At 33.9% G+C, this 23,504-nt stretch overlaps 1 protein-coding gene across 1 annotated transcript in view; it reads right to left on the minus strand.

Moving 5' to 3' along the window:
* Positions 1-23,504, minus strand: part of LOC124532789 (proline dehydrogenase 1, mitochondrial) — a 28,175-nt gene continuing 4,671 nt past the window's right edge. The window contains exons 2-11 of the mRNA XM_047107863.1: positions 11,774-11,895; positions 11,374-11,460; positions 7,927-8,108; positions 7,478-7,542; positions 6,948-7,126; positions 5,184-5,463; positions 3,952-4,089; positions 3,200-3,310; positions 2,853-3,018; positions 1-2,167 (exon numbers count right to left, since the gene is read on the minus strand). Of these exons, the coding sequence (XP_046963819.1) occupies positions 1,962-2,167; positions 2,853-3,018; positions 3,200-3,310; positions 3,952-4,089; positions 5,184-5,463; positions 6,948-7,126; positions 7,478-7,542; positions 7,927-8,108; positions 11,374-11,460; positions 11,774-11,895 (1,536 nt within the window). The 3' untranslated portion in view covers positions 1-1,961. The remainder of the gene's footprint in view (positions 2,168-2,852; positions 3,019-3,199; positions 3,311-3,951; positions 4,090-5,183; positions 5,464-6,947; positions 7,127-7,477; positions 7,543-7,926; positions 8,109-11,373; positions 11,461-11,773; positions 11,896-23,504) is intronic.

The following is a 23,504-nucleotide window of genomic DNA, read 5'->3' on the forward strand; positions in this document are numbered from 1 at the left end:
TCTCAAGAATATCTAACCCAACAGCTAATACATATTATAAGCGTTGTTATACACTACTATAATATCGCTTCGCATAGCGATATCCATTTGGTGGAAAATCGACTCTATATTTTGTAATACAGGCTTAGGTAGCACTAAGTCCAATCTAACTCTTTTAACTTTAAGCTAAAAAAGCGCTTTATCTTTTTTATTACTATAAACTAACGTTTACATTAATGCAAGACAACAGCTAGACTAGTGCTAAAATAACCTTCCGACTAATACAAATAGACTGTCTTGTTAATATATCTGATAATAAAAATGGTTCATAGTTAAATATATTATTGTCTTCCGTATTTTACGATTTTAAAACGCTATAAAAACGTGTTATATATAAAAGATCTTCATTTAATAACGCAACGTAATCATTGCGTTATCAAGTACAACTATTTGTTAATTTAAAAAAAAAAACAAGTCGTTACTGGTATTTTAATTTCGAATCTGTTGAAAAATTTATTATTATTTAGAAATTTAGTAATGTTAACCCTCAATATTGTACATTATATATAAAACGTGTTTTGGAATATCAAGTCGACATCGCAGATTAAAAAATCAACTCGAGAGTTGTGGATACTTTTTGAAAAAAAAATTACATTTTAAATTTATTTTGTAATTAAAAAAAATGTAAATTTGACAATGGCAATACCTACGTACTGTCATTTTGACATAAGTATTATTCGTATTACCTGTAGCGAAATTGATATTTTACTTTTGCCTGACAGCAATTGATTATGTATCACTGAAGGACTAATGGGCTTGGAAGCCATCTTGTTTATGTTATTTATTGGTTGTATAACGCGGTATAAAGTGTCATAATTTAAATAAACATAAAATCACATTGGTACCTAAACAAAATACGAAGTAATAACATTTTTAAAACAATATATATAAATTTTTTTATATTTACCGAAATTACCTTTCCAACGAATTGATAGACAGATTAAGAAAAAAGTTTGTAAACAATGGTAGTTCGGAAATGAATATGTCACAGTCAACTATGAAAAATTCATACTTTAAGGTGTTTGGATATCAACCTCTTATTTAGTTTCTTACTCAAAGATGTATCAGTTTCAAAATGTAGTGTAGACCTTTTGGGTAGAGTATTTTCAACCGGTTATTTTAAGGCCTATTATTTACTTCCGTTACCTTGCCTCCTTTCCAAGGTATTGACCTTGGGCATTGGCCCTCAACAGTCACTGTCATATCCAGATATTGGAAACAATATAATTACTTGTAAATTAAAACTAAAATGGGCTAATGTAAATAAATTTATGATACAGCCGAAGATCTCGGTTTAAACTTACTAAAAATAAAATTACAGCCAATGAAATATTGTCAATTGTACAATATTTTAAGATTACAGATTAAAAAAAATCTCATTTCAAATTTCAGATATCGAACATTGCGACCAACTTATCATTTAAAAAAAAAATATTCGAACGCAAATATACATAAATATTTTCATAAATCGAAACATTTGAAAATGCTTTCAAAAAACAACTTCAAAGCGCGATTATTTAAAAACGACTAGCTTTTAAAAAATATGATCCTATAAAGCCATTGTCTATGATTAATACTAATTATAACAATACTGTATATACGCCAACAAAAACAAATATTACAAACAAACATTTTCGTAGATATCGCTAACCCTCAACGAGTAATTCAGTAGAATTTTTTGCAATTATTACTGAGTTCCCTCAAATGATTTCTAAAATAAAGTCGCGTCCCATCGACAACAATCCACCAGCTTACCGTGCATTACTTACATGCACAGATTCGAGTCCTTAGATATTTAATAATTCCTAATTCAATTACAATAAGTTAGCTAACGTACAAATAACATATTCGAACAACGTTTACAAGCGGCTCACGGGCGGAGGCGCTCGCAGTGGACCGAACGCGGCGGAGCGGGCTCCGCTCTAAACTGGCGTGTAGTTCCCGGACGGCTTGTAGAATATCTGCCCGGTGAAAAGCCGGCGGAAGATCTCCTTCAGCAGGAGCCCCTTCTCCTTCTTGATCTTGACGAGGAAGCCCCGGTTCTCGTTGGCGCGCCGGGACAGGTAGGGCAGCACCTCCACCACGGGCCCGTACGGGACGTACTTGTACGCCGAGTACCCGGCTTGACCTGCAAACAAATACCATGTCGATACAATTCAAGGATAGCTTATGATGTCACCTGTAGACCTTCGCTGGAGGATTGTACCGATTGTTGTCGTATCCACTACTAACTGCTAAGTGTTGAGTATTTAGACTTATAGCAATGATAGGAATTACACAGTAATAACCTGTAATTACAAATCTTTGGGACAACGTTTGCTAAATAATCTAAATTGGAAACAAAGATCCATTTAAGAAAGACATAATGCAATCTTTTGCAGCATGTGATCACGGCTTTAATTGGTATACTAGCCTTTGACTATGATTAATATTATATCCGAGCCGAGATGGCCCAGTGGTTAGAACGCGTGCACACATCATCACCGATGATTGCGGGTTCAAACCCAGGCGAGCACTACTGAATGTTCATGTGCTTAATTTGGGTCTGTAATTCATCTCGTGCTCGTCCGTGAACGAAAACATCGTGACAACCTGCATTTGTCTAATTTCATAGAAACTGCCACGGCGCGGTGGGATATATTCCGAACCTTCTCCTCGAAGGGAGAGGAAGCCCTGAGGCCTCCTCTCCTGATCTGAATCAGCAGTGGGAAATTTACAGGCTGCTGTTGTTGATATATATCCTACGCTTACTTTGATTCCAATTTCCTACGACAATTCGAAACTGTCTTATTGTAATTGTAAGTGAGACATACCGAGTGGGAAAGTGATGTGGTCACACATGCCGAGCAGCTGTCCGAAACAGACGACCTTGTCGCCGGGCTTGATGCCGTGCTCCTTCATCAGCTGGATGGCGTAGCGCACCGTGTCCTCGTTGTGCGACGCCACCATGATGCCCAGCCGGTCGCCGTTGGGCTCGGTCTGCGCGCGGGACGTTTGGGTTCATTACGACATACCGACAAGTCTGTGCGTGTGCGTGCGTGCGTGTGTGTGTGTGTGTGTGTGTGTGTGTGTGTGTGTGTGTGTGTGTATATGATTGCGTGTGTGGGCGTGTGTATGGGCGTGTGTGTGCGTATGAGTGTGCGTGTGCGTGCGTGCGTACCTTGACACGGCCGAGGATCTCCTTGAGGCAGCGGTGGAAGGAGGCGCTGGTGGCGTCGACGCTCTCGCACGTGGGGTCCTCGTAGCCCATGGCCGCCGCGCGCGCGCGCTCCTGCGCACAATTAATAAGGTCAGACATTCATTATTCAATTATTCATTATTCATTCATTATTCAATTATTACATGATTATGAAAACGTTTGCATCATATAATGTAGGTTTTAATCAATTTTATAATAACAGTAATTAGATTTAAATTATTTTCGAATTGTATAGATAACACTGATATTCAATAAGAGGGTATTTTGACTTTTCTGTTCATTACTGTGAATCACGTGATTATTGGCTTACATAAATAATGGAAGCTCCTAATAGGACTCTTTTCCTGGACCAGCGAGGTGTTGACATTTACGATATAACTCTATGATAAATTGTAATTGCTTCTTTAAATTATCGATAATATATATTAAATTACAATTATCAAAATTCAAAGTTAGTATTGAAATAATTAGTTTGGATGTAAATATTACATAATAGTCATTACGATTACTAGAGCTATTATAATGATTAAATAAATATTAATCATTATCCATATAATGTTCTTACAACTCTCATAACCTCAAAATATAATAGAGTAATAAATAATATAAGTTATTTTCAAATATCTCGACGTAAAGTAAAAAACACTACAATAAAATCTAACACAGGCGCCAGAACACACAGTTACAGTGAGCACACTCAGCTCGGCGCTTACCTGCTCGATGTAGGCGCCGCGCACCAGCTTGGCGCCCCAGTAGAAGTTCTGCCGCTGCGCTTGCTCCAGGTCGGTTACGATTTCGTTATACGTATTCTTCAGGTAGGTTTGGTATGTGTTGAAAACTAGGAACTTATCCTGGAATCAAGAAGAAGGCTAAATGAACACGTTCCTTGCTTAAATGTACGCATCACCACGCCTTAATATTTAGAGATTCTGACATCAGGATGGTAGCTTTCAATAAAATTAAAACTACCATTTCACCAGTAACTATTGCCAAATTGAATTACTGTATATTTCCTTGGTTCAATTTGAAGATTAAATATATATACAGTACACACAACAAGTTTATTACTCCTTAGTAAAAATATCACAGGGGTGAAGGAGAGGTGCTTTATCATCATCATCATCCTCCTGCCCTTTTCCCAATTTTATTTGGGGTCGGCGCAGCATGTCTTCTCCTTCTATACTTCTTTGTCAGACGTCATCTCACAAGCAACATTATTTCTAACCATATCGTCTTTCACACAGTCCATCCATCCTTTTCTTGGTCGTCCTCTACCTCTATATCCATCCACATCCATGCTCAAGGCCTTCCTCACAATATGTTCCTCATTCCTCCGCATTACATGCGCATACCATGATATAGGAGAGGTGCTTTATCACCAGATTAATTTGCAAACTGAACTTAATATCAATATAGAAAACGACGTATTAACGTAATGAATATTGCTTAAGATTGCCAACTTGCACGCGTTCTAACCACTGTGCCAGCTCAGCGTGCATATTAACCGACCATTTCGGGCTCAAACCCAAGCTAGCACCAATATATATATGTGCTTAATTTGCGTTTATAATTCATCTCGTGCTAGGCGGTGAAGGAAAACATCGTGAGAAAACCTGCATGTGTCTAATTTCATCGATATTCTGCCACACGTGCATTCCACCGACCCGCATTGGAACAGCGTGGTGGAATATGTTCCAAACCCTCTCCTTAATGGAAGAGAAGACCTTATCCCAGCAGTGGGAAATTTTCAGGCTGTTACTTTACTTTTACTTTTACTTTACTTTGTGAGCTAAGATGTTCCGTATCTTGTACCTGTATTTAAATTAACTTTGTCATATTTCATAACAATACTAAGTATTAAGTACTGTTCCTTAGCGACAGATTTTATAATGAGTAGAATGCCAAAACCAAGTAGAATGTTTATCATAAAACATACGCCACCAACCTTATTGTATCTCCTCATCATTTCTAAACAGATTCTTGAAATAGCCGGTTGGAAGTAAGTCTGTTCGGCGTCAATCATTATCCTAACATCAGACTCGTTGGCGACTTGGATTATGTGATTGAGTCGCCGTAGCATGTTCCTGAACATCTCCTCTTCCTTGGGGGATATCTGGGAGATAAGCCGCCTCATCTGACCGGTCTTCGGGTCTGGAACTCGGAAGGAATCCGACAAGCCCATGTCCTTGTCCAAGATGTTTGACCAGGGAAACAAATGGACAATACTGTGGAAATATGACAAAATATATCGTTAATCACTAATTATTAAGAAAACGCACCCTAAAATAGTTTACGATTCGTTTTAATCAATCATGGTTCCAAATTTTCCAACTTCAAAAGGTATATTTTGGTCAACTAATATATTTGATTGCAATGGTTTTCTAAAATCGACTTTGAAATTTCATATAATCGCAAATACTTTTAAAGCCTTAAATAAAAATAACTCCACTTCCAACTTTCAAAAACCTTTACTTGTTAAAAATAAATATATGTTCCAAATTTCAACTTTCTAGACGCAATAGTTTTGGCTACGTGTTTTCAATCAGGACAACGATTTTATAAGTTTAAATAATTCAGTTATAAATGAAATTAGTGAAGTCGTAACCACTTCCCAAAAAGTATCTCTAATACACAATAAATTCATAAGAAAAGTAAGATGAAACTCCCATAATAATCTAAATATAAACGGGCTAGACGGAATATTGTTGGATGAAAGTCAAGTACAAGAAAGTAAATTACAATCAGCAGTGTCCTATTCAGGTCGCTAATATTAGCCTACAAAATTCATAAAAATACTTTTGATTATATCTTGGAATTTCTGAATGTAGGTTTAAATGTTCGTGCTTCCATTGTGAATATCGTTCAATATTTCAATATTTTAATGTTTGGTTTTTAATCGATTAATTAAACTCTATTTTATATTTTTTCTGTTTGAGTCACTCTGTTAATGTTTATTTTCAATAATTTAAACATTGTAATCTTTTTGGCCTTACATTTTAAATCAATGTAAAACTATAATTATGTTTTGATAAACGCTGTTGATTACAAACAAATAAATAAATAATTTCTGTGAGCGTCTCATTTCGATGTTAAGAGTGTCCCAGTTGCCTCATTGATCTAGCAAACTGGTGAATATCCCGAATCCGATCTGAAGGAGACTATTTCTTCGTTTAACATCACCGCTTCGAATGCGAAATTACTGTCCATCAGACTATTACAGTTAGGTTAGATGTCTACAAAAATATATGCTCTCCTTTCATAACATAAGTGTGAAAGAGATAGCAGATCGTGAAGTTATTACCAAATTAAAATCGATCTCAATTGCAGGCTTAAGTCAACAGTGTAGTCATGATACAGGAATTTCATCTTACGTCTATCAAACATATTGTTTATATGAACAATATATAAATATATTTAAACACATCACTCAAGAAAATTTCTTGCTCTGAACTACTCTATATTAATGTCTTACAACCTCAGCCAATTCTATATCCCATTACTAGCCGAAACAGATAGAAAGTGTGACAGAGACAACACTCGCAAAAAAATTCTCTTTCTAGAACTCCGATTGCTCTAGTTTAAAAATAGAACAGTTTCGTTGCTACCGCGGACCCGCAGAAAGGTGAGAGGGACTGATCACGCGGTTGCCTTGTCTCTTTCTAACATTGGCAAGTTTCAATTGCCTACTAATAAAACTAGTTAGACTTACCCCTCCTTATCCGACGTGATTTTCTTCATGAACTCCTGAACTTCCGGCTTGGAGCTAAGGTCGCCGAGATACCTCTGCAGATCTTCTATAGTTTTGTGGTGGGTCAACACGTTGCCGGTACCACCAGCGATCTGGTGCATATAGCTACGAGCACGCATAATCACCTCAGACAGTTGAAGCTGAAAAAAAGTAATCAATATCAATACATGGTATTAAAACAATGTCCCGTTCTCTGTCCCTATATCCTTGTGTAATGTTAAATCTTTAAAACTACGCAACGTATTTTGAAGCCGTTTTTTTAATAAGATATAGTGATTCGAGAGGAAGATTTTTGTATATATTACATGGACAATATAGTAAAGAAACACTGATCATTTTAGAAGATTATAATGTGATGTCGTAAATAAACAAATTCTGTAGTATATTTAGTATCAGTATTGTACCCGTGCGAAGCAGGGGCTGGTCGATAGTTTAATATATTTCATCAATTAAAACATTAACAATTTTAAAAAGATTTGATAAAACCATACCAATAGTTGAGGTCTTCCGAGAGCCGTCAGTTTGACAGCCATTAAGCCTGTGCTCTTCGTTGTTTCTTAAAAAAAGAAAAAGAACCAATTTAGAAAACAATATTAAAAATTTTACTTGGTGGTAGGGCTTTGTGCAAGCCCGTCTGGGTAGGTACCACCCACTCATCCGTTATTCTACCGCCAAATAACAGTACTCAGTATTGTTGTGTTCCGGTTTGAAGGGTGAGTGAGCCAGTGTAACTGCAGGCACAAGAGACATAACAACTTAGTTCCCAAGGTTGATGGTACATTGACGATGTAAGGAATAGTTAATATTTCTTACAGCATCATTGTCTATAGGTGATGGTGACCACTTACCATCAGGTGGCCCATCTGCTCGTCCACCAACCTATACCATAAAAAAAAATTTACAACCAGATGTTTTCCCTTAATTTACAATAAAGTCTAACCAGCAACGGCATCGATGCTCCTCATGAAAGCCTCCATGTTCTTCTCGCAGGCGGCCTCGTTGAGGTAGAAGTACGTCCTGGCGCTGGTGACCTTGTATCTACGGTCAGCGAAACGCTGTTCCACATGGTACTGCTTCAGTTGCCCCTCCTCCTGTGTATCCCCGCACGTTGAGATCGACGCGCTGGTGAAGACAGGAATATAACACGTTATTCACTATGATCCGATCAAAGCTATCTACTATAAATATATACATATATACAATCGCCTAATATGATTATATCACTCAAACTTAGATCCACATCAGAGTAACATTTTTTAAATGGTTCACTGCTGGAAAAATGCCTATCCTCTTAACGACGATATTCTTCCAGCTTGTGTAGGTTTGCAATCACGTGGCATAATTTCATATTACACATGCAGGTATCCTCACGATGTTTTCTTCCACTTAAATGAAAATACCTTCTTGTGTATCGTGATTAAATTCTTTACTTTTTTATTACGGCAATAAAATACTTAAATAATAATTTTGTAATCGACTTTTAAAACAATAGTTAGAAAGCTAAAATAATTATTAATAGCTATCAATAAAAAAGGATTTGGTTAATATAATAGGTATCTATAATTAATCAAAAATAGGTAACACTACTACTACAGTACTTTTAAATCCTACGATGAATAGCGAATTTATATAAAAAAATTACATATGAATTTTTAAAAACATTTATGTCAAAAAAAAACTATTAAACAAATAAAATGGGTTTTCTTTCTGAACGCACAGATCACTTTCTCGCGACCCCATTGTCTATTTCTAAATTTGTGACCTAGAAAAAAATTCGGCAAGTTTCATCTAGTACAGTCTAAAATCAACCCAATGTCCTTGGACGTAATAGCGAATTTCGCATATACATTGTATAATCATGTTTTTAAGATGTGACACATCAAGGTCGCCTTAATTGAAGACCAGCGACCGAAATTGTTTTCATACAATTTTCTATACATACATATGTAAGTAACCAAAATATATACGTTGTTAAATGTTCTCATACAATATTTTGTTTATCCAACCGCGATAAGATAGATTACTAAAAAATAGACGTCAAAATAACGAGGTATAGTACGACACAACTTAGTAGCATCGGCAAATTCAATAAAACCGATTATTGCCGATTTATATAACCAATTGATTTAGCTCCCTATCGCGCCATTCGACGCTATTTTTTCGCTATAAATTCTCGCGTCAGTTCAACCCGAGAAAGCAAGTGTATGCAAATCGATGTGTCAAATTGATATATTAGGTCATATGATATTACAAGTTATTACGTTTGTGCAAAGATCATATTCACATAAGAAATAAATATTGATAATTTGGGATTGCGTACTTAATTCAGATGTGATCGGATTTACGAATTTTGCCGATGTTACATCTAAGTTTTGTCGTACTATATACTATTATTATGTACCAGTTTCCAAACGCTTTTGTGTGTAATATCGTTTTGCGTACCCATGGCAACGAATATGCAAAATTTTAGTTGAGTAACAAATATACGAAGATAAGTTTGGATAACAATTAGCTTTGTCACCTTACGACATTACCGATCGAGATACGCTGACTAATCCACTCTGCGCAAAACCCCATGTGCCAAAATATATACTTATGTCCATAAGTACACATACATATATATCACATACATTGTTTGCCGTTTGTTGCTCTCTTGAAACAGATTATTATTTATAGGACGACACGTGCAAAAAATATATTTCGAAATTTAATTCGCATAAAAGAATATCTATCGAAATTCTTCCTCGAAAAACAAGCGACAATCGCAATGTGAGACATTAAACAAAACAATATAAAAACTGATAAATTAATTTTTGAATAAAACAAATAACCGATTATTTAATAATATAAAAATAATAATAGCAATTATGTACGCAGTATACGCGCAACGAAGACGCACGGACTTTTGTCTTGTAATTTAAACATATTGTTTTAAGAAAATCAAGAAAATCTTTACTATGTACTTTGTAGATGATAAAAATCCTGTTGACTTCCAGGCAGTATTCATTACATACATATATAATTTAACTAATATGATTGTATTTTTTAATTAAAGAAAAAAGAGTAACTACTGAGTTTCTTGTCGGTTCTTCTCCTTAAAATCTACTTTTCGAACCGGTGGTAGCTTCACTTTATTGTTAAATGACGATTCAAAAGTGCCTGCAAAAGCCCACTTGAATAAAGTTTATTTTGATTTGACGATTAATAAAAAGTCAGTCAGTATCAATTTTACAATATAAATTTAAACTAAATGCATTTAAAAATTCTGTCACACTAACGTGACACTAGATATTATGGGTTACGTTCTATCTAACTAAAAAAAAGCCATCTAGATGAGATGAAAAAAAAGAAAAAAAATAAAAATAACGCAAATCAAAACCCAGCTATGACAAGATCTTGCAAATTCCTCGGTCCGGATTTAATTAATTCATTTAAGCGTGAACTTGTAACACAGCTTCTGAAATAATTGAAATTGTTACAAGATACTATAAAAAAAATAAGATTTGCTACTACTTATGATATACTTCAGTATATATAATATAATACTATAATATGTAGGTTCAAAGTAGATTCTTATGAAATCGCTAAATATCTTCGAGTGTTATAAATCTTTAAAACTGTTTTAAAGAAAATGTATTGTTTACTAATCTTGTTCACCTGACAATCTATTCAACGTTTCGTTCTTTAGAAATTAATTTCTAAAGATCAGTTCATCAGATCTCATTGCAATAACAAGTAATAAATTTAACGATAAGGTAAAGTCATATTAATTTTTACAGTAGCATAGTTTTTATATCTGTCTAGCTCTAAAACGACATTTAGCGCAATTAAAGCGAGCCAATATATCAACGTAATATTAGAACTGTAACGAATAATATTAGTTGAGTCACTGCATGTAATATAAATATCACAAGTTGAAACCCCAAACGAAATATGAGAAAAAAATCGTAAATTAAAAAGGTCCCTTGGCTCTCAATACTTATATTTGAGGATCAAAAAGTCATTCTCAGAAATCAAACGATCCACTATTTTAATCACTTTTAAATCATTACATAGTCAAAGATGTTATATTCCATACAAAAATCGTATGTTTGCACTTCACGCTAGAAATGAAATATTTCTTTTACAATTTTTGTCCATTTCTCGTGACAACTCGTTTCATTGATTCTCAAGAAGTGTCCCATGAAAAAGTTTAAGAAAAATCTATTCTGCAATAATTACAAAGATTAATTTTGAATCTTATAATTTCAAGCAACAAAAACGTGGATCGGATATTATGTCTTTTTTGTTGGTACAATTGAATTTAGCAACAACGACCAAACATAAAAAAGAAGGTCTAAGTGTGCAAATAATATAATATTTATAAAATTATATTAAAATGCTATACCTGACTTCTCGTTTTTCGGCTTCCTCTTGTGAAAGATCTTCTTCCACGGAGTAATCAAGGATCGACTTCACTCCGAAAGATCGCAACCTGTAAAACATTAATGCAAACTTATTAGTATAAAAGATTATTGCTTGGATTTATTTCAAAACTTTATACAATTATTTCACGGACTTGTATGAAGGTGTTTTTTATGGATTTGATTTCGATGTTATTAGTATCGGATCTTTAGAAAAAAATTAAAGTTAGCAATTGAAATAGCTATAAATGTAAGCAGTTAAGAAGAGAAGTGCTATAAGTAAAAATATATTTATCAAAAACTGTAGTTAGTGCATAATATAACAGTATTCAGATCTCAGATATACATTAAAAATGGACTTAAAAAGTTGAAAAATAAATTTACCTCTCAAGAGTAGGACGAATCTTGTTTTGATCCTCGCCGGCCACAAATTGTCCATAGAAGGTAGCCTTCATTATAGCCTCGAAGAGTCTTTGTCCCACCATCTGACGGAGACTCTTCATCAACTGGGAACAACAAACATTCATATTAATTTATAATTATACAATAACAAATCTGACACAAAGGCTTCACCGGAGCATTTGTATCGTTTAAGAATCGACTTTGAGCATTCACCAGCTGACGAATCAGTTGTTTTAACAATTTCAGTTACGCATTGTAATGCTCAGTTCTTCTCACACAGTTATGTAATGCTTAAATGTAAACTGTTACATTACATGCTCCCGGTGAATGACCGCTCATACAAATAAACAATTATGATAAAGCAGGATAACATTACAATTCATCAGGTGAAATCTAAATATTAGCAGTAGTACTCTGTAAAACTTAGTCGTATTTCATACTGAAATCTTGAAAACCGACTTCACATTATCTCGCGTATGTCTATATGTATGCATTATAGGTTCTCTTATTAACATTTTGGGAGTGAGTATCGAGTTTGTACAATCACAGTTCCATGTTAATTTTCCTTCGATAGTGGGTTCACTATATTTCTGTTCGAATTCTACTGAACCTTTCGCAGACCTTTGTAAGATTGTCATTACTACAAACTGATCCGCTCCCGTAGATGGTAGCGTTTTCAAATTGAACCAGTAAATCCTGCATTTGCGTTTTGAAACTTCAATTTCGTTTAATCTGCATTGACGGCCAAATGTCATGTCAAAATAAAGATCCATGAAAACCAATTCTATTGTTGAATAAAAAGTTAACAGGTTTTAAGCTAATCGAGGTACTCGTTCAGTCTTATTAAAAAAAAATTATATGTACTGTACATATAGTCAAAATAACGAAGCAAATCAATCAATATCAATTATAAAAACTAAGAAGATGCAGCTTGTTTATAAGCTATCCGCGTTGTAAAGACGGATGACAATTCTTCTAACGCATAACTGCTTGTATGCCGTAAATGCAAACGATATTATGTCTAAGCTCTAATATGCCGTCATGAGCTCTTTTTACTCCCTTTTGTTCAAAAGCCCAAGATTATTGATTAGTACTTGAAAATTGCCATAAAAACAAAACAAAGACACTTCAATATTCGAGAAGCTGACATAAAAAGGGTTGCCCCATTTATTTTGTACATTCTTAGCATAGTTCGCAAAATCCACGGCTTTATCATAATAACGCAAAAGTGTTTTAATCTTCAGAAGTAAATGAAACATATAACTAGAATATTACATACAAAAAATTAATTTCGACGTTCATAAAAGAGCAACGGCCAATTAATTAGTAAAAACAGAAACAAAGGCGAAGACGCAAATGTAAACAGACAAGCTACCATGACAACAAAACAAAATCATGTCATTCCTGTAGCAAACAAATATGACGATGTTTTTTTTTCTCATCAATCTTTTCAAAAGTTGGCAACCTTAGCGATAAGGCGGTAGACAATGTGACATTGAAATACTTCAAGGGTAAGCTAAGATCATATTTTAGAGGCCTCGTATGTGTACGCCAAGTCTGTTGAAAGACACGTCCAAAATCGACGTATTATTAATAAGCATAACGTAAATCCAAATGTCAGACAATATGTTAAGAATTGATTTTCAAAAATATACTTGTCAAATTACTAAAAAAAATTTAGTCTAAGACCTAAAATTTTACGGTTTAATTAAAGAAAAATATAATTAGTGACAACCCTAACACGAGATGTTCTGCCTCGTGCGCCTGTAATTCGCAATATTTCTATTTTTAGTTTCACTTTCGCTGCACAAATGGTGTCGCGAAGCCAACGATATCGTTAGCCTCAAACGTGGTTATTTTTGACCGAGTGCAATAGACTCGAAGATATTTATTACCGTAAACATTGCAATAAATACAAACGAAAGAAACTTCCTAGATCACATACGTATGCTTTTTTTTATATTCATTTATGTTCATATTACCGACCAATCATTATTCAGAAACAGATTACTCGAAAACATCGAAAAACGATCGAACTAATCGAGAATAAAATCGATTAAAATTAACAAAAGTTATAGTGAGAATCGATATTTTAAACGACATTAAAAAATTAAAAATAAATATCGCAAAAGACATATCGTATATGTACTAGGTATTTCCTTCAGATGACCTTTAGGTCAATAAGATCTTGGAATTAAATTAATACAGGTTTGAATATATTAAATACATATTTAGTATGACTAAATAATGTCTAAACAAACATTTAGTACGCTGGTGTATTGAGGTTTTCGATATAAAGCACGTTGGCCCTACACCTAAAGCCAGCATATAAAGCCTTTGTGGATCTACGCCTAAAGTGTCAGAAAGGTTGTGTTGAATTGTCTCTCTCATCATCCTATGAGCAAACAACTGTACATTTACCAAGTCTCCATTTAACATTACCAGTTTGGCTTAAATTAATCAGGAGAATATTAATGATTATCGTGTAATAATGTAACAAACTTTTTTTATAATTAAAACCATAAAATCAGTTATATACAATCAAACTGAATACTCTTATGATACGAAATTTTTTATCAAAGAATATTTCCCGATTACTTCCGAAACTCAGACGAAACTCAGATAAAGAATATTTCTAGATATCCACCTATCAAAAGATTATAAACATATAACAAGACGTTTATTTCCCGTGTCACACAATATGTCATAGCCTAGAATCAGATAAAATGTTGTCATATCTACCTATCATCAATTTATCAACGTATAAATCTATTAACTTTCCAATTATCAGCGAGGACAATCTTCAGACTGGCCAGACGTGTAAAAGTTATCACACGTATTCATCTCTAAGCTGCATGGGATAATTCATCAAAATTATTGGCAACACTTGATTGACATTCGCATACATGACGTGACGTTGTCAAATCGATTTGGGTTTTCCAGGGGTTTTCACGTCCTTCCAATGATATTCTTTTTCGGAACTAAGATGACATTTTTTAATTACTTTTAAGGCATTTTTTTAAAACCCTATCATGTCAAGTAAGTAAGCAGTTATCGAACTATGAACAAAGTCAGATGTTAATCTTTTATACAAATATCACATTATATACTAACTAGTTGCCCGCGGCTGGCTCGCGTTTTTGGGGTTGGTTATCATATGTTAGGCAAATAGTAGCCCTTGTGCTTTCTTGGAGCTCAAGTTTGCTACATACAAAATTTCATCAAATTCGGTTCAGTGGTTTGGCAGTGAAAGGTCGCTCTTTCAGACAGACAGACAGACAGAAAGTTACTTTCACATTTATAATATGAGTATAGATTAAATTGTCTTTACTATATTTCTTAAGATTCAGCGCAGCGTGTTTCAAAAGAACGGCGACAATAGATCTACAAGCTGTTTCGGCCGTCTACCTGAGTACGACAATAACTCAGCCAAACTCTATTTTAAAGAAACAAAAACATTAGCAATTCAGCGTTATATAATATTTCTTACAACGTTAACAAAGTCGTATCTAAATTTAAATAGACGGTTAAAAATCTACATTAATATAAAAATATGCCAATTGTCTGAAAGCCATGGCAACAAAATGAGTGACTAAGCCCTTATGTAAGTACATTTGGCTAGCATTCCGACAATCTTTCTTAGACTATGAGGATTTTTACGGCTTAAAGCTGCCAAAAAAGTGTAGTGAGAATGTAACTTTGCCAATAATTTTCTAGGAATTCGCTTTGTAAATAACTCATAGTACAAATTTATTATTCTTATTTTATGTTTTTGTATTTCAAATAGAACATATAGTGTATCTTCGTCATACTGACGGACAACATTTGATCTAGAATTAAAGCGAGGTATATTGAGCCCAGGAGCTACATCGAGTAATGGGCACTAAAAGAGTTGGTATATTCACTTTTATAATAGCATCTACAAGTTCAAGACCCTATAAGAATTACTTAAAATCTTAAAATTAAACCAAAAATGCCAATCGTCACAAAATCTCATTACTGAATAATAGTGTCAACTAATTAATTTTTTTTTTCTAGATGAGAAGAAACATCTATTATCTTGCAAAGTCTATTAAATGGAAGTAATGAAAGTTGGTACTTAGTTGCAAAAAGAATACAGAATACTATATAGTTCTATGATTTAATATTTGTCACGATCCGAAAAAGACATGATTTACAAAGTAGTAAATGATGAAATGTAAATAAAACGTGTTTAACTTATATCATTGTTACACGAATGCCCAAACGTGGAGTGTTATGTTTTCAGAGTTCATTAATGTGTCAATTTATTTATTTAAACATTACTTTGCAACGCCTAAAAAATTTTTATTTTCAGGGTATCGTTAGCTGAAACTATAATAGAATGACACTGCATATATAAATGGGCTATCGTGCTTTATAATTTCGAAATTGTACTCATATTTGTTTTACATAGTTAATTGCAATACATTTTCTCGTACATTGTACCGTACCGGTTGGCAAGCCTCTTATGGAAAAGGTTTGGAGCACGTTTTACAACGCTCTTCCATAACGGGCCATAGGATGTGAATGACTTTCATCCGACACATGCAAGCTACGTCAGTAGTTTACATCAGCTTGACTTGAGATAAATCCTTAAATTTAACCCATTGGTTATAGTCTAACGTTCAAAATCGATCAAGGTAGCCGTACACCTCTTAGAAACTTAAATTATTACAAAATACAATCATTTATCTAAAGATTCTCTGAAATATATTACTCTTTTTCCTTCTCCTTGTTATCTCTTTTTTCTAGTTATTTTGTTTGCAAATCGAGAATCGATATGATCCAATCTGCTATTTTCTGAAACCAAGTTTAATGCGGTTATCATTGCTTCAAAACCGCACTTGTTGTAAAAAAAAATGGTTATGGAGTTATACTCACTCATCGAAAATTTTAGATATATTTTTTATTGTTTGACAAAAAAACCGATATAACTTAGATACCCTAGTAATAAATACACTTATATATCAATGGAACGATATTCTTCTAATCAACTTCCGCCATGCCGACAATTGTCAAGGAAGACTAGCAAATAGCAAGACATAATACATCTAGCACATAAGTGTGTGCAGAAACGCAAGTAAACTCTTTATAAATCTCATAATAAAATCCATCGGGTTGGCAAAGTATACACGATCGAAAAGTCGCAAAATCAAATATACTCCAAACTTCACATAGTAAATCATAAAATATCAATTAATTTAAATAACTTTACTTCAATCCCACGATTTCATTTATTCCAGATCCTAGAGGCTCAGTATCCACAGCACCATTGTACCAAAATACGTCGGAAAAAGCCCAAATGGAATATTTTGCCTCTTTTTTTCGACCGAGTGAACGAACGTTGACATTAATAGTTGGCGTAAAATTTACGATTTTAGAATTGGCAAGTTGGACATCTTGTAATATTAATGCGAGTGAAGATAAAAAAAAACTAAATCTATTACCTATCTATTACATTTATTATACGATATAAGCATAATAAACACATCAAGGAATTTTCCTCTGTTATTTCGTTCACACGAATGAGTTTTGTGTAAAAAAAAAATGCAGTCGCAAAATGTCTAGCGATTTCAACAACACAGCAATCTGCTACTTTTATTTCATTCAAACAAAACTATACCCAGGGGAGTTAAACATAAAGATAGAATTGGATTGACGGAAAAACGTCGCATTTCCCCCATACCAAGCGTTTGTCATACAAAACTCAACTCTAACAATATGGCATACAGATCATCTGTCTCTCGTCCGACGATCTTAAACCGGTTCACTATCAAGGCTAAGTTCATTGACGGGAACATCTGAACTTTTCTAAACTTTTTATTTTACTTCATACAAGGTATTAAGGATATATAGAAATCGCAATTTTTTAATTAATTGCAAATGAGTCATGTATAGCTTGCACAATGGCATGCCAGCTACATAGGCGGCGTGCTGAAGCACGTGTCAGCTGCTAACACAGCATTCTTTGTGAATACGTATTTTTTTTATTGAGGAACTATAAAAATTATGAAATGTACGAGTATATCACGTTGATTTACATACATATCTTCAACTTATTAAGTCTTAGTACATATTGTATGCCATTATGATGTTATCATCATTCGAAAGTTGCTTCGATGAATGAAAAGTTTTTTTTTAATAATAATTACATGATTAATCTGTATCAGAAAATAATTACAAACAATTCTCGAGCATGTCATGTCATGTCATGTATTAAACAACTTTCAATACTAAATTATTTTATTCCATTAAATAACAGATGCGACTATTTAAACAGGAAACTAAGCCCTAAAACATAAAACACCTAAGTCAGCTGAACTCGTGCACGCAGCGCAATCTTGCACTTTGATCGATTGTCAAACTAATGTTATAAATATGCAAGCCATGCATGGCTGGATTTTTGCAATAAAACACTTATTACACCCGAGTCAAGACTTATTTAGCCCATATTCCCATGGTATCAAGTATTATAATACTATTTAAAACGAATATAATTAAAATGTTCTCGTCCTTGAGATGAGTCCAAGAGCAGAGATGGCCCAGTGACAAATTTCATAGAAATTCTGCCACATGTGTATTCCACCAACCCGCATTGGAACAGCGTGGTGGAAATTGTTCCAAACCTTCCCCTCAAAGGGAGAGGAGGCCTTTAGCACAGCAGTGGGAATTTACAGGCTGTTGTTGTTCTCGTCCATCCAAAGTTAGAATATTATGACCAACTTTAATAAAGGACTAAGTGTTGCCTGCGGTTAGGTTCCCATGTATGTGTTAAGCAAAAAAAAAAGTAGCATATGTCCTTCCTTGAACTTCAAGTTTACTTCACACCAAATGTCATCGAACTCGGATCAGCAGTTTGGTCGTAAAAGACCGACAGACAGACAGACTGACAGACTGAGTTACTTTCACATTTATAATAATTACTATAGATAACAATATTTGTCTGCTTTTTAATGTACATGAATGAAGAACGAATTATTTAAAAACAATCACAAAAAAATCTAGTCCACGCACTGGCATACTTATCTAAGACAAAAAAACAACCGTTATATTTCGCCCAACTGTATTTGCGAATAGCTGACTCAAATCCTCATACAACCTAAGAGCATTACTCGCTTATAGATTGACAAAAATGTACCAATATTTAGTAATCGAAATCTAAATATGCTTTACTTAGATTTTGACGAGCATATTATACAGTCTTTCTTTACGACATTTTACGTAAAGCTGATGACAGTTTCGAAAGCAGGTTCGGAATGCGAAGAGCAGGCAAGGATCTCGATCAATTACTCTTTTCCAACAAATAAATACTTGCCACAATTCCATTAAATCAACAATAACCTTCCGAAATAAAAAAGGATAATTAAAATTTCAACAAAAAAAAACAATTTTAAGTTTGTTTTAATTACTGCTAATTGAAACAAACCGACCTCGACAGGATTTTGAAAGTAAATATTTTAGGAGATATAATATTAGTTAAGGAATTTATAACACTGTCGCAAAAAACTCTAACAAATATATTTGTCGAAACCGTTTCTAAGCGGTTCTTACACAAACACGAGTGATTGTGTTTATCTATTAAATAAGAGTTTCACGTTTATTATATCAATGTTCTAATTTATAGCTAATTTTATCCGAATGGAAAATTTTTAAGTCACATTTCAGAAAAAAGGAGGAAAAATACAAAGGTCTAAAAACGACTAATCCCATGTTCTAATCTGGACTATAATTATAGCGTCATTATCTATAGGGCATACAAGAATAAGGCAAGAATTTTTACTTCACATGACTAATTTTTGGTAACAACCTTTAATATAACCCAAGAATCTTGAAATAACTTATATATTAATACTATAACTTGAATACAGATGAATTTTAACTAATTCCTTAAGTGCAATACAGTCAGAGAAAATCTAACAGAAGCAGAATGATAAAGCGTTAGACCAATCTTTAGACATATCAAGCAGAAATATTAGATTACACCAGTAGATGAAAACATTGTGAAATTTAAGGAAAACGCATATCAAAATGACAAATCAAATCCGAAAATTGGCTGTCAATATTTCACGAGTATGACATGAAGTGAAATATAAGAACTTCACTGCTGATAAGCCGGATTCAGGGAGTTACTACTTAGAATTTTATATCGGAAAAATTCAATAACCCTCCCGATCCGTTATATCCTCCCTGATCCGGTATCTGCAGCCATAAAAGCAAGCTAAAATAATATATCCAAAACATTTCGGAAAAGTCTTGTAATCAGACTTTATCATCATCAACATCATCAGCCTCCTGCTTTCCACTGCCGAACACGGGCTTTCCCCAGAGCCCGCCACGTTGCTCGATCCTCTGCTTCCCTCATTCAGCTTCTACCGGCGATCCTGCGAATATCGTCAGACCAGCGGGTCTGAGGTCGCCCTACTCTCAGACTTAACTTTGCAGTATAACGAACTTTTGTTTCTAGATAAGATAAACGTGTCATCTTTCCGAGTAGAGATTTTATAAGAAATTACAAAGTCAACAAACCATGTATACTGTTTGTATAACATTCCTCAAATACCTCATCGCTTCGGTTTAATGTGGTTTTAGACGGTGAATGACAATAAGTCATTTTGTAACAAATCTTAAACTCTGCTTTTTACGATGAGATAAAAAACGTCTTTGTTTTGTCTATATTTAATGATGATAAGTGTATGCGCTTTTGTTTAAGTAATCTTTATCATAAAAAAAGGTTTTTTTCTAACAATGGTGTTAAAAATGTTTCCTATGCAGTTATTTTATAATCAAGTACAAAGTAAGTATATAAAGAAAGGAATAATTCGATTTTAATTTATTTTTGAAGTGCTAACTTCTTTAGTTGCGTTGGGCACTTTTTGGTAGAGGATAATCTTATAGGTTCGATGCTCATATCACATGCTCATGACAGGCGCATGCGCAGCGGCCGTCTACTGTACGCGTTAGACACTTTTTGAATTGGTGAAATATCGTGTATTCGTGTGTGTGAATCTGACGAGCAATTAAACTACCTGAGGATAAACCAATGCTCTGCACTGCACTGTCAAAGCGCTGTCAACCACAAATTACATTGACTCGCCCATCCTCCAAACCAGACCACAACGATCGGACCGGACCAATATTTTCGGTATAATTGCTGAGTGAGTGGTAAAACAACCGCAGGAAACAATCAACTCTACAGTACGACACAACTTAGATGCATTATCGGCAAAATTCGTAAAACCGATCACATCCGAATTAAGTACGCTATCCCAAATTATCAATATTTATTCCTTATGTGAATATGATCTTTATACAAACGTAATAAATTGTAATATCATATGACCTAATTATATTCGTCAATTTGACACGTAGATTTACATGCATTTGCTTTCTCGGGTTGAATTGACGCAAGAATCTTTAGCGACGAATAGCATAGAATGGCGCGATATGAAGTTATTTCTCTTGGTTGTATAAATCGGCAGTTATCGGTTTTATTGAATGTAAAAGGACGTCAGGCCAAAATAACAATTTCCAGTGGTGCGAATATAACTACAGTACATCGGAATAAATGTGCATCGACAAACACCGGAAACAATTAGAATGTACTATAGAAAATTGAAAAACAAAAACAATTGCAATTTCAGCTTTATCATAAACTTAATTAGAATCAATGGCATTTCTAAGAGCAATTTCAACAATGAAAGCAGCGAGCGTAGCAGCAAATGAAACTCATTTACAACTGGTATTCTGATTTTATGGAATCATATGGAATAGTACAACCCTTTATCTATATTAATATTATAAATGTGAAAATAACTCTGTATGTTTGTCTGCCCGTGTGTCGCTCTTTCACGACCAAACCCCTGAATCGAATTTGATGAAATTTGGTATGAAGCAACCTTGACCTCCAAGAAAACCTTTTTTGCCTGATACATGTCAACCAAAACCCTAAAACGAAGCCGCGGGCATCGCGTATAGTTTTTCAAAGTAAGATTTACAATTTTTGTTAATTTAGAACCTTTGGTAAGAGCTCTATACGTCGTCGTGATTATTTCGGTCATGTTCGTAAATACGATGATAGCCGATGCACAGTAGTAATCCTGAAGTACTTGTACAGTCAGCGTAAGGTAAGGTTCGTCACCTTAAAGTCTATTTCCGTGTACTCAGTATGAGCGATAATCTGCTTTACCGATCGAGAATGACATGTTGAGTTGCAATGATTTGATGTTTAGGTTCAAAAGGTACTAAGAGTTTAAGACTTGATAAAGGAATGAATTTGGAAACTGACGAAGGCTTTCCAACTCTGACTGTACATTGAAATGCAATGTTTAAATTTGTTATCACTTTAATAATACAAAACGATTCTCGTCTGTCGTATTCACGTCTGTAGTAAACTAGTATCTGATAAGGTTCTACTGAATGAATCGTAAAACGTAAATATTTGATAATCATATAAATTCCCCTTATCTCTTACATTATTGACAAAACTGACAGATTTATTCTATTGATATCTTAAATATTTAAAGATATAGGATTAACGAATTTGTATATGTTTTTTTTCTGTTATAGTGGAAATTTTATATTATGACACCAAACCTCAATTCCTGTCAGGTCAGAATGCTAATTCGTCCTCTATTTCATAAGAATTAATGGAAACAAAAGAAAGGTTAATTTTTAGTTAAAATATCAGTTGAATACAATGTATTTGAAAATTTACGAATCAATACATAAAAAATACACTACATGGACCGGTAGTATTTTTTTAAATCTCTAACAGACAAAAAGACTCTAAAACGATAGTCTTATTCACGTAAGCTCAAAGAAAAACTTCTACTACGATTGGTCCTGAATGTAGATTCTATCAGCAAAACTTAAGATGAAGTTAGCAAATATATTAATTCTCAAATGTAATTTATCGTCAACTGAGTTCATTAATCAAGAGTTTATTTGTAACTTTGAGTTACAATTACTACAGCCTTATCTTCAAACAAATGTATAATGAAGTAGTTATCGCCTTTCTTCGCTCTTGTTCAAGGCGTTCGTAGTTGTAATGTAATAATTGGTCCTTCGAATGCTTCCAATCTTCTTATACGTAAAATTTTATTTATTTCTACCTTATAATTTTAATTACCAAAAATCCTTTCTTAAGTTATAAATGAATTAAGAAACGTGTGTTTTAAATTTCAACATTCAGATGTTATCAAAAAAGATATATATTAATTATTATTAAATGTTTCTTAATTTTAATTAGTTGCTTGATTCTGAACAGGACAAAAGGACACAGTTTGATTTTATTGTGACATGTCATTCTTCAAAAAACCCGAAACTTCACCACTGAACAATTTCACGACTGAAGGAAAACCTACGATGATTTATTGATATACCTCGTCATGACGTCCTCGTGACGTCACATCGGAGTCAATGAGGACAAAGTTGTACAACTAGAAAATTGTATTGATGTTAATTTTCCTCTATCCATTTAACGGCAGTTGTGACTTGCTTGAATTTCTCGTCTTTCAAATTCACAACAATGAAGGCGATTGGATTGAACAAATTCTCCAAATTCAAATTCATTTATTAATCTTTACAATTTATTAATATTTTTATTAGAGCACCAACCACCTCATATTCTATGAGCTAGCCTAACCTACACGGTTACTTGGAAGAGACCGCTATGTAGCGATAAGGTCCCACC

This window comes from Vanessa cardui, chromosome 10 (genome assembly GCF_905220365.1).
Source record: "Vanessa cardui chromosome 10, ilVanCard2.1, whole genome shotgun sequence".
NCBI lineage: Eukaryota > Metazoa > Arthropoda > Insecta > Lepidoptera > Nymphalidae > Vanessa > Vanessa cardui.